We start from the raw sequence: 14509 nt of genomic DNA, 5'->3' as shown, positions 1-14509 counted from the left end.
CGCCTGTGTAATTTCCAGGGGCAGTGAATACAGGTATTAATAAAAGCCCCATGGGGAAGAGCACACAATATAACCCTACATTTTCAGGCATTATGAAAGGACGCCCCCAGGGGTCCTCAGGCTCAAATTTCTGAGATGCAGGCATTGTAAAAAGATGCCCCCGGGGGAGGACCCCGCAATAGAAATCTGCTGAATTCAAAGCATTTCCAGAGCCCTGGTGGGAGCCATTACTCCCACTGGAGGAGGAGAAGTTTTTTTTCACCCACTCCTCTCTCCTTCCAACCGCTCGCTCTCTTTTTTAACAAACATGTGTTGCTGACATGTTGACAGATTGCTCAGTGAGGTGTTTAGGTGCATGCACAAGGCACGTCTGCTGAGACACAAGCTCCCTCCCTCCACTTCGTCTTCTCCCCTCTCTTTCTCTCTCTGCGTCTCTCCCTCCCTCCTTCTCTTGCCAGTTCCCAAGTTCCATCCCTCCCTCCCTCCGACTGCAAACCTCTCAGCGCGCCCAAAACTGCTCCCATCCATATTTCATAAAGGAGAAACTAGGCTGAAAGAGAGAGAGACAGAGAGAGGATGAAAAGAGTATAGGCAAAAGGGAGAGAAATAGAGAGAGTGTTTGGGGGGAAGAGGGGGGAGAGAAAGGACGACAGGAAAAAAAAAAGAGGAAAAAGGGAAGATAAAGAGAGACAAAGCGGGATCAAGGGAGGGGAACGGGAGGAGGAGAGGACAGATAAAGAGAAATAGAGCGATGTAGAGAGTGGGAGAACTCTGCAGTGAAAAATGAACCCTGTGATGAAAAATGACTTCACAACAACCCTTCTCCGTCTCACCCCCTCCTTGCCATCCCTCCATCCCTCCCTCTCCTTCTCTGCGTGTCGTACTCCTCTTCTTCTACTGCTCCCCACTCTCTCTCTCTCCATCCCCCTCTCCTCTGGTGCCGGGCTCCTGCTCTCTCCCTGGAAAACCTGAGCGGCAGCCAGCTGTGTCTGTGTGTGCGTGGTGCACTTGTATGTATGCCAAGGGCTTAGCACAGGAATCTTTGGGCCACCCCCCGGGTACAGAGACACAGAGGGGAGGAAGGGAAGGGGGGGGAAAGGAGGGAGAGAACTGGGAAACGGGGCAGAAGGAGTAAAGAGGGGGGACATGGTGATGAGGGGGATAAGAGGGAGGAAGACAAAAAAAGACAGGAGCTAAAAGGTTGGATAATAAGAAAAAAAGGAGTGAACATAAAGGAAACGACTAGCAGCACAATATTTATTAACAGCTTAACAGCTACCAGACTAGAAACACACAAACACACTAAGTGTCAGGCCAGAGTGCAGGCGGCTGTCTGTAATTTTGTTTCAGATTACACCCCTCCTACCTCTCCTTCTCTGCCTCTCTTGTAGAAAGTGATCTGTGGTTTTAATAAGTCTTGGCCTCACAGGACTCAGCTGCTATCCTGACGACAGACGCAACGAGGGGTGTGCAGTGTGGGTGTGTGTGTGTCTGTCTCTGCTTTTCTGCATATGTGTGTGCACGCGCTTGTGTGTGACAGCAGGTTGCGACAAACGGTAAGAGCTTAGCAGTAGTGAGATGCCCCATGGGAGGCAAAGCAGTCACCCGAGGGTCCCTGCGCTAACACACACTCTCCTTTTTGTTCCATGTTTTTCTCCTCTCCTCTTCCCCCTGTCTCTCACCTCCTCCTTACAAATTTTAAGTTTTACATACACTTTCTGGCCTCCTCCACCACCTCCTTCTCACCTGTCTTTATTCCTTTCCACTCCTCTTCAGTTCCTCCCCATATCCTTCCCGATCTCCCCCTCCCTCCTAGCTAGACAGGCTCCCTGGTAATTTCTCCTCTCCCCCACTGAGAGAGGAAAGAGAGTAGACGAAAGTGCAGCTGTATGTGCTCAATTAACAGAGACCTCACAAATACCTTTGGAAAGAATACACACAGTATCTTACACTCTCCCAACGCACACAGACACACACACACGCACACACCATTTTCTACCCACAGCATCTCGCCATCTAAGAAGCGACTAGCTGGGTTAATGACTTGCTATTTGTCAGTGACAGCACCAGTTTCCGCCCCCCTGCCTTGACTGACAGCTCCCTCGTTTACTTGGTGCCTACCTTCTCATCATTTCCTCTTCCCCCTCAAGTGGTTTTTACTGACATCTTTAACAATCTCTCACCCTCTCACCCTCGGCACCTAGCTTGAGTGTGTGTGTGTGTATGTGTGTGGATGTGTGAGTGAGTGCCAGGCAGCTTTTATGTATAACTAAACTAAACGGACAGTGGCTGCACAAACACAGGGCCTTCATAGCAGTTTCAAAACACTGTGTGAGTTTGTTTAAAGCTCTAAACACATCACATTGACCCAACCTTGGAATGCTGTGGCCGGTAAGATAGCTTTTGAGATTCCCCTATGGGATGAGTGTGTGTCTGTGTCTGTGTCTGTGTGTCAGTGTGTGCAGAGCAGGGCCAGAGAATGTTCTCCATTTGATCTGTAGGAGTTTTTTTTTCCGCTTCTACTCTCCTCAGGGAGCCTCTGCTCCACATTCTGACTCCTACTGAGACCCACTGACACTCCCCTGACTCACACTCTCACTCTGTCTCTCTCACACATACAGTGTCATACAGACACAGGATATGGGCTCATATCACATTAAAAGTAGTAGATGCACATTACAGCTACACTGTAGATATTGCACACAATATTAACAGCAGAGCAAGAAATTTAACCCACAATAAAAACAATGCTGCAGTTCTGATTATCTTTCTGAACTAGAGTGTGGTGCATTAAACCACAGTATCCAAACTTGAATATTACTATTAATAATACCAAGTATCACCTTTTGTGTACTCACTACTTACCTACATACAGTACAACAACATATATTGTAATTACCAGGTATACATAGAGTGAATAGAATCATTTTACACACCCATCCACGAGTATCTGATCCACATTTTAAAAGCAGAGCCGTCACACTGGCTTAAAGCTGCAGTGGAACAGAATAACAATGGTATTGTAATGGAGGCACACAATCTCTATAAAAACACTTAGATAACCAGCTGAGTTGTCAGGCTCATGCACATTAATGTGGCATTACATTAACCAGATGTGTGGGGTCTGTGGGTATGTGCGTGTTTGAGTGGATGTACACACATTTATGTGTCATTGATCTGTGCCACTGGGTGTGCGTGTGTGTTTGTCCAATTTCCACTCAAATTAATGGTGCTTCTTTATAGGCCTTCTGCTAGAGTGGCACTGAATTACTTGGTGCTTCACTCTCGCACCTGGGACCCATTCAATGTTATAGCCACAGCTAGCTGCTAACTTGGGAGCCATTTGCTACAACAGTATAGTTAGCATCACAGAAAACAGAGCTTTTTCTGCGCTGAATTGAGTGTTAACTAGCACGGTTCTCAAGCCAGCACCTGGGATCCACAGATGTACAAATGTTCAGATATTAATCAAGAACTGATCAATGGAAGTGGACATAATATTTACAGGAGACTTTGAGTCTGACACCAAAGACTCAAAATTGTCAATGTCATAATTGAGTTAAATTGACAACTCACTGCAGCAATCCCCTTTTGATTTTTCAGGAACATTTCTAGATAAAGTGTTATTTTATTTTAAATAAGTGTTATTTTCTCCATGTAAGTTAACTCTCACCCACAAATCAGTGTTAACTTTGTGTTGATGGCTGACTGAAAAATATTTTTAACCCTATTTATGGATTTTAATGGTTAGGTTAACTATATAACTTTTTGATGTAAGGAATATAAGTCATCATCTGGATATTTTTTTCATGTATAAAAAAACAACACTATTCTAAAATCATAGCTATCTACTTCTGGCAAGATGGCCCCTATCTGTCACCCCAAAACAAGATGAGTGATGTCTGAGTTGTTTGGTTCAGCCCAGGGACGAACGAACACACATACCCACACACCATTAACGTATAAAATGCATGAACACATTAACTCTCTTATCCAGATCCAGAGTGGCGTGTTTACCCCCAGTAGGCTGTGTTTGGTGTGTGTGTGTGTGTGTGTGTTTTGTTTGTGTGTGTGTGTGTGTGTGTCTGTGTGTGTGTGTGTGTGTGTGTGTGTGCATCCTTCTACTAAACTGACTCCCAGGGGTCTCCACCACAGAACTTAAAAGGATTCTTTAGTCCATGTGTTTTAATTTAGCCTTCGTTACAATAATAACCAGAAAGCCATGGTCTCACTACTAACTTCATATACACATCCACACTGCTGTATGCTTACATAGACACAAATCGAGCAAATACACATGTACAACCATATACACAGAAACACACCAACACATAAATGAAGCCACGTACACAAACCCCTACGTCCAAGTGCACACACATCCCGCTGAGCTGTGGGATTACTCTGCAATCTCAACCACTCTTTCTCCAGGGAAAAACATGTTTTATCATTTCATTTCATTTCTTTCTTCTGCACTCCTCTCACCCTCCCTCTGCTTTCTCACTCAGCAACATGTAGCCCTCCCCAGACTCTAGTGCTAAAATCACAGGCCACATCCCGTGCTCTGACAGCGGCCCTATGCTTTTGGCGGTGTGATTCTGTAAGTGTGTACTGTGTGTGTGTATGAGTGTGAATGTGGCAAGGCATGCTGAATTAAATGGCTCTGTTAGTTTGCATATATTGAGTGTGTCTGTTTACATGTGGGTCAGTAAGCAAGGGATCGAAAAAGGCAAGGACATTTTTCAAAAACCATAAATAGATTTCCCATTTTTGTGTTTAGGTAACGTGATATTCTTTGTGTGAAATTTATATTGATTGTTAAATTCACTATCAATTTTTAATTAATTATTCACATGTAGAGATTCATAGCAAAGAGTAGTCCATTTTGTGTTATGTTTAAACTCCAGGCTGCTACATTTTAGCATTGTGAATGATGTGACTCGTTTTTACTGGCATACGGTATAGTCGTGTGTTCTTTATATTGTGGCTGAATTTCAGTCAGTGCAGAACTGAACTGATAACACACCACAGTCATCCCTGACTAGTGTAACAACGCTTTAGCCTTATTTGTAAAAGTACAGTAAAGAGAGCTCTTTCAAGTGCAGTTCTGCAGGATTACCACTGACTGTGTTAACATAATTTATACACACTGCTGATCACTCTAAATTCTACTTGTAATAAACCGCTAGGATGCTTCGATGTTTAAGATGTACATCTGCATGATTACGCAGCACAGGCAACCTTTGACTTTTGTCATCCCTCTTAACCTCTCTCCATATTTTCAGACGCTATTTAAAAAAGGCAAACAAAAAACATTCCTGCATTACTGCATCTGCATGCATTTTTAAAGACTGTACTATATGTACAAGACCAGTGGCTCTGGTGGGATTGAATGTCAAGCCAGTGGGTGAATGAGAGGTTGCTGAGGCAGGGATCTTAGCATCTACAATACTATAGTCTCTTGAAACACTGTCTTTACCAGTTTAAACAAAACCCTCCATCCCTCATCTCCCTGTGTCTTTATCCCACCATAAAGTAAACACACACTCAAACACTAAGAGGCAGACTTCCTTGCAGTGGCAAGAAAGTGTGCATGTGTGCGTGTGTTGGCTTGTTAAGCGAGCGTTTGGATTAATCTGTAGGAACCAGATGCCCCTGCCGCGTTCCATTCAGCCCCTCCATTAATTACACCAGTACTAATAACAGCTTTTGTGTGTGTGTACGCATGCACACGTCTGTCCCCGTGGGACACAAGGGTATAACTGAATCCAATAGCTATAGGTATTCAGATAGAGAGGATGGTGCGAGTCGCCCAGGAAACAATAAGATTAGTGATTCTGCATGATGCAACTAAACCATCTTTTCAGGTATATGAGCCACTTTAAAACATTCAAAACAATTATACACCAGACATAAAGAATACTTTTAGTTCCACCTTTTGATCATGTAGTTTAAAATGGTGTATTGATCCAAGTTACTTAATAAGGACATCCAGTTCTACCTCTGCCAGTATGAATTGATGATTTTGAAAATTTTGCTGTTCTGTGTCTGTGGTTTTGTGAAAAAAAAAAGGTATAACAGAAATAACAGAACAGTGTGAAAATAGTGGAAGAGCTGAAAGTAAACATATTCAACAGTCTCACCAGCTGGGCAGTGGTTGGTTCTGTGTTCAGTGAGCTCAGCCAGACAGTCAAAGTCCTGTTGACAGTTGTCACAGGTGAAGATGGACTCATCATCTAGGTCATCGTCATGGTCTCGGTCATCGCAGTGATCTTGCTCCTCTTGTTCTCCATCCTCTGTGCCTGGCCCTTGACCTTCTTTGGGCTCTGCCTCTCTGTCAGATGCCGGGACTTCTGTGGAGACAAACAACATAAAACCAGATGTTCAAAAAATGTGCAGACATGACTTGAAAATACTCAAAGATAATATTTTAAGTTTTTCTTTAGCATAAATGAAATGACATTTACATTGCTGCAGTCACATTTGTCTTATTGACATAGTGATTATCCTCCTACTGAGAATGTCTCTTGAACATCACTCCAGAGCTTGACAGTTTGTGCGTGTGTGTGTGTGTGTGTGTGTGTGTGTGTGTGTACGAGTGTGAGCAGACTTAAGTGTGAGAGGGACCAGTGGAAGACAGTGTCGGCCCAATCCTCACTGCTCCATTGTGTCTCCATTTTCACACCTTATTATCACATTATAAATGCAGAGGATCCAATAAGACATACACTGAAGACACTGGCAGAAGAGGAGGAGAGGAGAGGAGAGGAGAGGAGAGGAGAGGAGAGGAGAGGAGAGGAGAGGAGAGGAGAGGAGGAGAGGAGAGGAGAGGACCATTATAAAATAAAATTAATCTTAAAGTCGAGAAAGTATCTAAACTTTGGTAACCACAATATTATTAAATTAATGTGAATTTAAAAATAATAATAATATAAATTTAATTGTAATTTTAATATTAATTATTAGCGTCTTAGCGAAATAGTCAGCCATCAAAACCATATTTTAGCCTGGATGTCTGCCAAGCATTAAAACACTGAAGAAGGTACAATTAAAAGAGGAGATCACTGGTTACCCATCTCATCAATACAGGTCCAGGCAAAACACACACAACTGCCTATGACTTCAAGAATTAACATCTCTATGTTACTCAGAGAAAGTAAGACAGATTAGAGTGAGATGCAAAAGCTCCATCCCACTCTAATTTATTATGGGAGAAGCAAGATGGGAAAGGGGGATAGAGGGATGCTGGGAGGTGGGGAATGAGGGATTGAGGTGATGGGGTGTTTGGGGGGCTGCAGGAGAGGAGGACACTGATGGAGGGAGCGGAGGAGGAATAGATGAAGGGATGGGAAAGAGGAGAGGGAGGGTGTTGGCCATCTGTCCAGTGGTGAGAGCACCGTCTGGCCAGGGAGAGAAACTGGCCCCTTGGCTGACAAAACCCATGCACACGCACATATATGCACACATACACGCTGGTCCTTGTGCACACTCACACAAACATACACAGATACACATTAACAGGCAAGCGCACACATGTGCACACTACCTGGATACAGGGTGATGTGAAGCAGAATGTGATCAGAATGCTTCTCCAATAACTTGAGCACATACAAAGCATAGTTGGTGTGCCAGTACTAGAAATGTGTATTTTTATGTTTTGTAAGAACAATAGATTAATATAAACATATATTACATGTTTAGCTACTCTTTACCTATCATACTCTTTTCTGTCATACAAAAAAACAACAACAAAAACAATTTGTAACATTCAACAAATGTTTCATACAGAGATATGAGAAGAACGTAGCTGTGTGTCGTTTTTGGATTTTCTTTTTTTTTTTTTTCCAATATCTCCTTCAGGCCTTTCAAAAGCATACAGATACAAACTACACCCACCCACACACACACACACACACACACACACACACACACACACTCCCCAGGGTGCTCTGATGCCAGAGGTGAGAGCAGTGCCAACTCTAGTGCATGCCAACACAACCTGCTGTCATAGCAACAGAGGGAGGAGCCAGATGAGGCCTCTCCATCTTGCGCCCCTCTGTCCCCATCTCTGTTTTTTTCTCTTTGAGTACTTGTTTTTTCTTGTCTACTCATCCTTTGGTTTTCATCTTTCACTCAACTAGAAATATAGAGAAAAATAAGTGTCAGAGAAGGAGCATAACAGGCTGAAAGAGGCTTACACAGGAGGTGGTGTTTATGTTTGCCCACTTACCTCACCACAAACACACACCAACTGTGTATTTATGTGTCCTCTTAAAGATCGCAGAGAAAAGCACGTGGGAGTCTTAAAAAGAGTTAGTGTGTGCTGCCACAACATCCTGTAACTGTTATGATCATTACCACTCTCAAACAGTGGCAACAGATCTCCTGAGCTGCTGTCATTAACGTATATTTATGTTGGTCAAAGACCTTCATGAGTCATCTCATTGATGGCTCATTGCAAAACCATAGTTAATCTTAGTTTTCAAGCAGAATTTATAGTCCAACATCTAATCAATTTCACACTTGTTTAGTTTAGTTGTATGACAAGAGAAACAAAAAATATATATGTTCCATGTGTTTTAAGTGAGAACCATCTGACAATGCAAATGGGGGAAGTAGTTTTCACGTGAAAACCTCTTTTTCAGATCTACAGAATCTGCATGAACTGGCTGGACATAGCTTCAAAAATCAGGCACTTTTGATCTTTCTTCCTCTTATTTCTAACAAAACTCGCACACATCTTCTTTTTCACCTTCTCTTCAATGCCCCAACCCCCAACCCAACCACACCAGAAAGAAGCAGCAGGCCTACTTAATGAAAGCAGGCAACTCCCATGGGTGCTTAGGGTGCATAGGGGTGTGTGTGTGTGCTGGGGTATTGATTGAATAGTACAACAGTGGTACCTAGCAATAGCATGTGTGCACCATCCACTAGCAGTGTCTTTTTCTTTTTCTTTCTCTCTCTCTCTCTAACACACACACACAAAAAAAAAACACATACAGACATAAACGTCAGCAGGATATAACTACAGTCACTCCGTAGACAACACCAATACATACACGCGCACACACACTTGCTCTATGGAGAACCATTATCTCTGAGTCACAGACTGTCCCTATGCCAGGAATAACTACACACTCTCTAACACACATGCAAACACACACATGCATGCACAAACAGAAACCCTCCAATCCCAAGACCAGACACCTCGTTATATTCTTACGTCATCCACAGAGATACAATAAGTCAAAATCACTTCTTGCAGTTGAGATACAAAAAATAAAAAAACACTGATTTCAAAGCAACATTAGAAACTAGATTAATAGTTTTCACTTCATCTCACATATTTGTTTTACAAGAGAGCGGTTTTCGACCGGTCTTTGAGTCACAGAGCCTTGCTGATTGTCATTCTAGCCATGTAATGAGGGACTGAAATACACCTGGGATGCACAGTGAATGCAATTAAAGGAAATTAACTATCTGGTAGGATAGAAAACCAGCGGTAATCTGGATCCTGGAGACTACGTTTAAAAACAATTGTTTGCATCTGATGGGGAAAAAATGGTGTGTATGTGCAGAACTGAAACTCAAAACTGAAGAAGTACTTAATTGGAAAATGTAAAGTTAACTATTTTAAACTTCAGTACATTTCATCCATGAATAAAAAGACAAAGTAATAATAGCACCACAGTTGCTTTTAATCTTAAATGGTCGCCTACAATATTGATTTTGATGGTTTGATGGTACCCATGACAGTCCACAGAAAACATTAAATACTATAGTCTGTTTTAGGACCGTTTTCATATGCAGGCCTCTGGGTATGACAGCACCCAACATCAGGTATGGCTGTGCAGAAAAGCTGGTTTTACACCATGTGTCTCTAGAGGCAAGGTAATAAGCAATATTCTTGGCTGTCTCCACCAGCCTCAGTAACCCGAGGACAATGGACTGTTTATTAACAGATAAAAATATAAATATATAAATGGATACCTCAGGAATAATGAGGTCACTTTGCATATCTGCAGGAAAGATATATGCAGGTGGTGCGTGCCTGTGTGTGTGTGTGTTGTATCTGTGATTGTGTGTACATGTCTCTGTGTGTGTGTGTGTGTGAGAGAGAGAGAGAGTGTGTGTGTGTGTGTGTGTGTGTACCCAGGGTAATTAGATAAAGAGAAGTGAATTAGCAGGGTCCACAGTGTAGAATGATGTTACATAGCCTAACCACGCCTAGCTGAGACCCACTAATCACCACTCGTTAGGCTCACAAAAAGAGTATGTGTTGATGTTTGTGTGTGTTTATAGCGTGGGTGTGTTTGGTAGAATCTGTGTGTACGTGTTCTCTCATTAACCATGTTAAAATTAGTTCATTGAGGTAATTAGTGAGCTAATGATAATAAGCCCTAAATATACTGGATGGGAGAGAGAAAGACAAACACACAAAGACAAAGATTCTGTCCCCCTCTCCTGTCAAAAAAGTGGAATACAAACCAAACAGAGAACCTCCAACACTGGAACTAAGTACACTCGATACGGATGCACCCAATCCCACAGTCTAAGTCTGGGTTTATGGCATTGTCATGAGCAGGTGCCAAGATAAGCTGGTAGAGACACAAACTGGAACACCAAAAATCAAACACAGACAGTCAACATGACTTCCATGCATCTCTATATATCCTATGAGAAGAAAACTAGGCAACGAAAAAACTCTGGGAAATGTTCCTGAACTGCCCCAAGGTGATAGAAGTGCACTCAAAGAGAGTGCCAGAGCTACAGGGAGAGTTAAAGGGGAATAAAACATACTGTAATACTGCAAAGGTAAGGTAGTTATTCAAGTGTTAGATTTGGCAGCCAGGATCTGGTACTGTGGCCTGTCTGGGACACATTCAGCAGCTTTGGGAGATGTATATCTGCTGGCCAAGTATGCATAAAGCACACACACATCTATGTCTGTGTGAGCCTAAAACACGCATCAAATAGTGGGGGAAAAGTGTGTGTGGAGCTTCCAGCAGTATGTTTAGAAACCAAACAGTCGACACAAGGCTTTCATTCTGCTCCACGGTGCAGTCTATACTGGACCAGGATTCGCAGACACCTGGCTGGGAACCACCACCTTCAGCAGGTCCACACACCGGCTATGAGGTTAAAAATCAGACCTGAATCATGTGACTTGCTAAGAGCACACAAATTGGCAAAGACTACTCGCATATTATGAACTAGGACACAAATTACGCTACAAACTACCCTGACTTCCAGGCTTTTTACATGACGGTTAAAATGTTCTGTGGATCAGACAAAGGCATATAGGTCTTTAATATTTCTCCTCTCAGAATGCACCTTACTCTGAATGTACCACTCATGGACTCAGAAAGCTATAAGTCATCACAGCCAAAACAAAACACACTAAAGGTGTAGTTGTCACTTAAATGCTGTGTCAGCATGCTGTAAAACAGTTGTCTGGATTTTTGTACACGCAGGCAGTGGAACCAGTGTTCAACCTAAAAAGGCTTTTTCAGAGCAGATATTTTGACGTTTTCCCAGAGTGGTACATTCTTTTGACTCGTGACATTGCGATTACATATAACCTGCCTGCACAACACCAAGACTGAAACTGAAGTAGTTAAATTGAAATAAACAATCATTAATTTTACAGTAATTAACATCTCCCACTGCCAGGTGCTAAAATCTATTACATTTTCTGCATCACTTTATTTTTATTATATTTAAACAATTAAAAACATATTTTTTGAAACTCCCTTTTTTTGTTTGCTCTCTTAAAAGTGTTCAAAGAGGCACTGATTCTTCTTTATGTTGATTTTGCAGTTTGATGCTGCTCAATTGTAGTAGTAAACGGACAGGGGTTTCTAATATTTAGCCTCATTGATGTAACCTATAACCTGGCACTAAGTATAATGTACAGTAAACACAATTTTTACACAATGTTACTGAACACACCCTTACACTGCTACAATGATAACACACTGTTAGACAGTAGCACCCAGCACAATTCTCTATCTATAATATCTGAGCTCAGATCTGGGCCCATTCAAATAATGGTGGACACGTTTGACATATCTACACACTTAAAAGCACACTGACACACACACACACTGAACAGGTGAGGCTGGACATAACAACACAAGCCTGCTCTGTGTCTCTTGGGAGAATGACTTCACCACCCCTCTCTCACCCTGTGCCTCCCTCTGTTTATGTGTGTGTGTGTGTGTGTGTGTGTGTGTGTGTGTGTGTGTGTGTGTGTGTGTGTGAGTTGGGGGTGTATATTAGGTTGCTATATAAAGAAGTCAACTCTCCTCACCTCCTTCCCTCTGCCTCACACTTTACACCACCACCACCTCAACATGTCCTGCGTATGTGTGTTTTCACAACCCAAAGCCTCTGCCCCCCAGGAGATCTGCTGAGCCACAGAGTACCAGTTCATCAAAAACACACAGACCCAGATGCACACACATACACTCGCATGTATTTGCACACATCTACACACACAGACCCCTGGGACGTGCTGCGGCAAGGGAGAGCAGCACCCAACACTAATGTCTGGAAACAGGATGATGAAAGAGCCATTCACGTCATGGAAGGAAGCAGAGAAGACACACACAAACACTGTATATACACAAACACACATTAAAATCAGCCAGACATGCAATTCACAAACTCACACAGGCTGGCAGAAAAGCACACAGACAACTTGACAGCTGCTCACTTATTTGATTTTTTTGATCCACATACACATACATACAAAAATTACACACACACACACACACACACGAACAAAGGGATTAAATGCTGCAATACAGACAAAAACACAGATGCACTGTGCACTGTCACAAGCAGGCAATAATAGTTCACACACACATACACAGGAACTGTTTTCCTGTGGTAGCCTTGGGGAAATTAAAACTACATTATGGACCTCCAGAGGGTAGCGGTGAGAGAGGGATAGAGGAAGAGGGAAAAGAGAGAGAGGAAGCAAGAGGGGGAGGGAAAGAGAAGGGCCAGTGTCCTGTTTTCCTCAGCGATGGCCATCATAAAGATATTACTGTAAGACAGAAGAACTGTAATGCCTGTCACCTCCCTTTATACTTTCTGCTCTACATCTACACATTCTATTACTTTTCCTCTTAAAAGATGAGTTCACTTTCTAATTCCCCCAAATTTCTTGCCTGTCTTTATGAATGGATGGATCTATAGTTAATGTTTTCAATCATGCTACAGTGGTTTCTCTTGAATTTGAAGTTTGTCTAGTTATGTTAACATTGTGCTTGTTGTTTCTAATGTTTTAACCCCTTCATTAATGTAAATAGTGTCACCAAAACATTAGAAACAGTCAATATGATGCACTCCAGTGCAACTCCACAACCCGAAATAAGATTGTACATGTCTATCTACTAAAGTGGCCACTGAGGGTATTGACATTGTGATGACATAACCTGAAACTGTAGCTAAATGGAGTTAAACAATCATTAATTTTATAATACGCACATTCTCCCACTGCCATGTGTTAAAATCTATTACATTTTCTGCATCACTGAGGTGATTCTTTATTATTAAATTCTTATTTGAATGTGGTGCATCTATCCTACTCCACTGCAAATTAACTGAATATATAAATTATAAGCTTTTGGGCCATTTCTCTAGAGGAAAATATAATTTATACAATTTAGAAGTTTGGATTGCTGAGAAATGGCAAAATGTATTTTTGTTCAAGTTTCAGGGACATTTCAGTTTGTAAATGTCATTGATGTAAAGTAAACTGATCCATTAAACACAGAGAAACACACTGTGGTGACATTTTCTGTCATCTGAGAGGCGGCAACTATCTGGCTGGACAGTTTTGTTCATGTCTCTATACACCCATAAAAACATACATCGAGTTGTTAAGCTGTGAATAACAATAATGCAGTACGTCTCAGTTTCTCAGTTTCAACTTGGGGACCTGACAAACCTTTTCCATGATGACTCACTGGCTCATTCTGTATGTGACTCTGTCTGTATGTATGCTGTCCAAGAGAAACAGCAAGTGTGTATAGATGTGTGGAAGAGTGTGTGTAGTCTATGGTGGACGTTAAGTAATAAATTGAGAAAAACAAGAAAAACATTTTGTCACATACACAGGCACAAGTTCTCCAGCCTGGGTGGACATGTATCTCACCCCAACCTAGTTTGTTGTCCTATAAGTGACTCAACATAAAATTAAGTCTGAACAGATGACTCTAAAACAGGGCCACTTTGAGGCTACCCGTCCCAACTCTCTCTCGTTTACTGGCAACTTTTCTCATGTTCCTCTTTTCCCTGTACAGTGGGGGAGCAAGGGAAGAAGAGACAAAGCAAGGGTGGAAAAGAACAAGTTGTTTTTCTGTTTCACTAAGTGGTGGTAGAGGCAGAGCAGAATGGTATTGGAGCACCTTTGGCATCTGTGGGCTAGAAAGGCCAGGGAGAGGGAGAAAGAAGAAAAGGAGGAAAGGAAAGGAGATTTAAGAGTGGGGAAGAATAGGTT

At 42.2% G+C, this 14509-nt stretch overlaps 1 protein-coding gene across 1 annotated transcript in view; it reads right to left on the bottom strand.

Moving 5' to 3' along the window:
- The window catches only part of znf423 (zinc finger protein 423), a 129281-nt gene that overhangs the window by 89310 nt on the left and 25462 nt on the right, over nucleotides 1–14509 (bottom strand). The window contains exon 3 of the mRNA XM_026366315.1: nucleotides 6141–6350. Coding sequence (XP_026222100.1) covers nucleotides 6141–6350 — 210 coding nt within the window. The remainder of the gene's footprint in view (nucleotides 1–6140; nucleotides 6351–14509) is intronic.

This window comes from Anabas testudineus, chromosome 6 (assembly GCF_900324465.2).
Source record: "Anabas testudineus chromosome 6, fAnaTes1.2, whole genome shotgun sequence".
NCBI classification, from domain to species: Eukaryota; Metazoa; Chordata; class Actinopteri; order Anabantiformes; family Anabantidae; genus Anabas; species Anabas testudineus.
The sequence above is the reverse complement of the archived record's forward strand: the minus strand, read 5'-3'. Positions and strand labels throughout refer to the sequence as shown.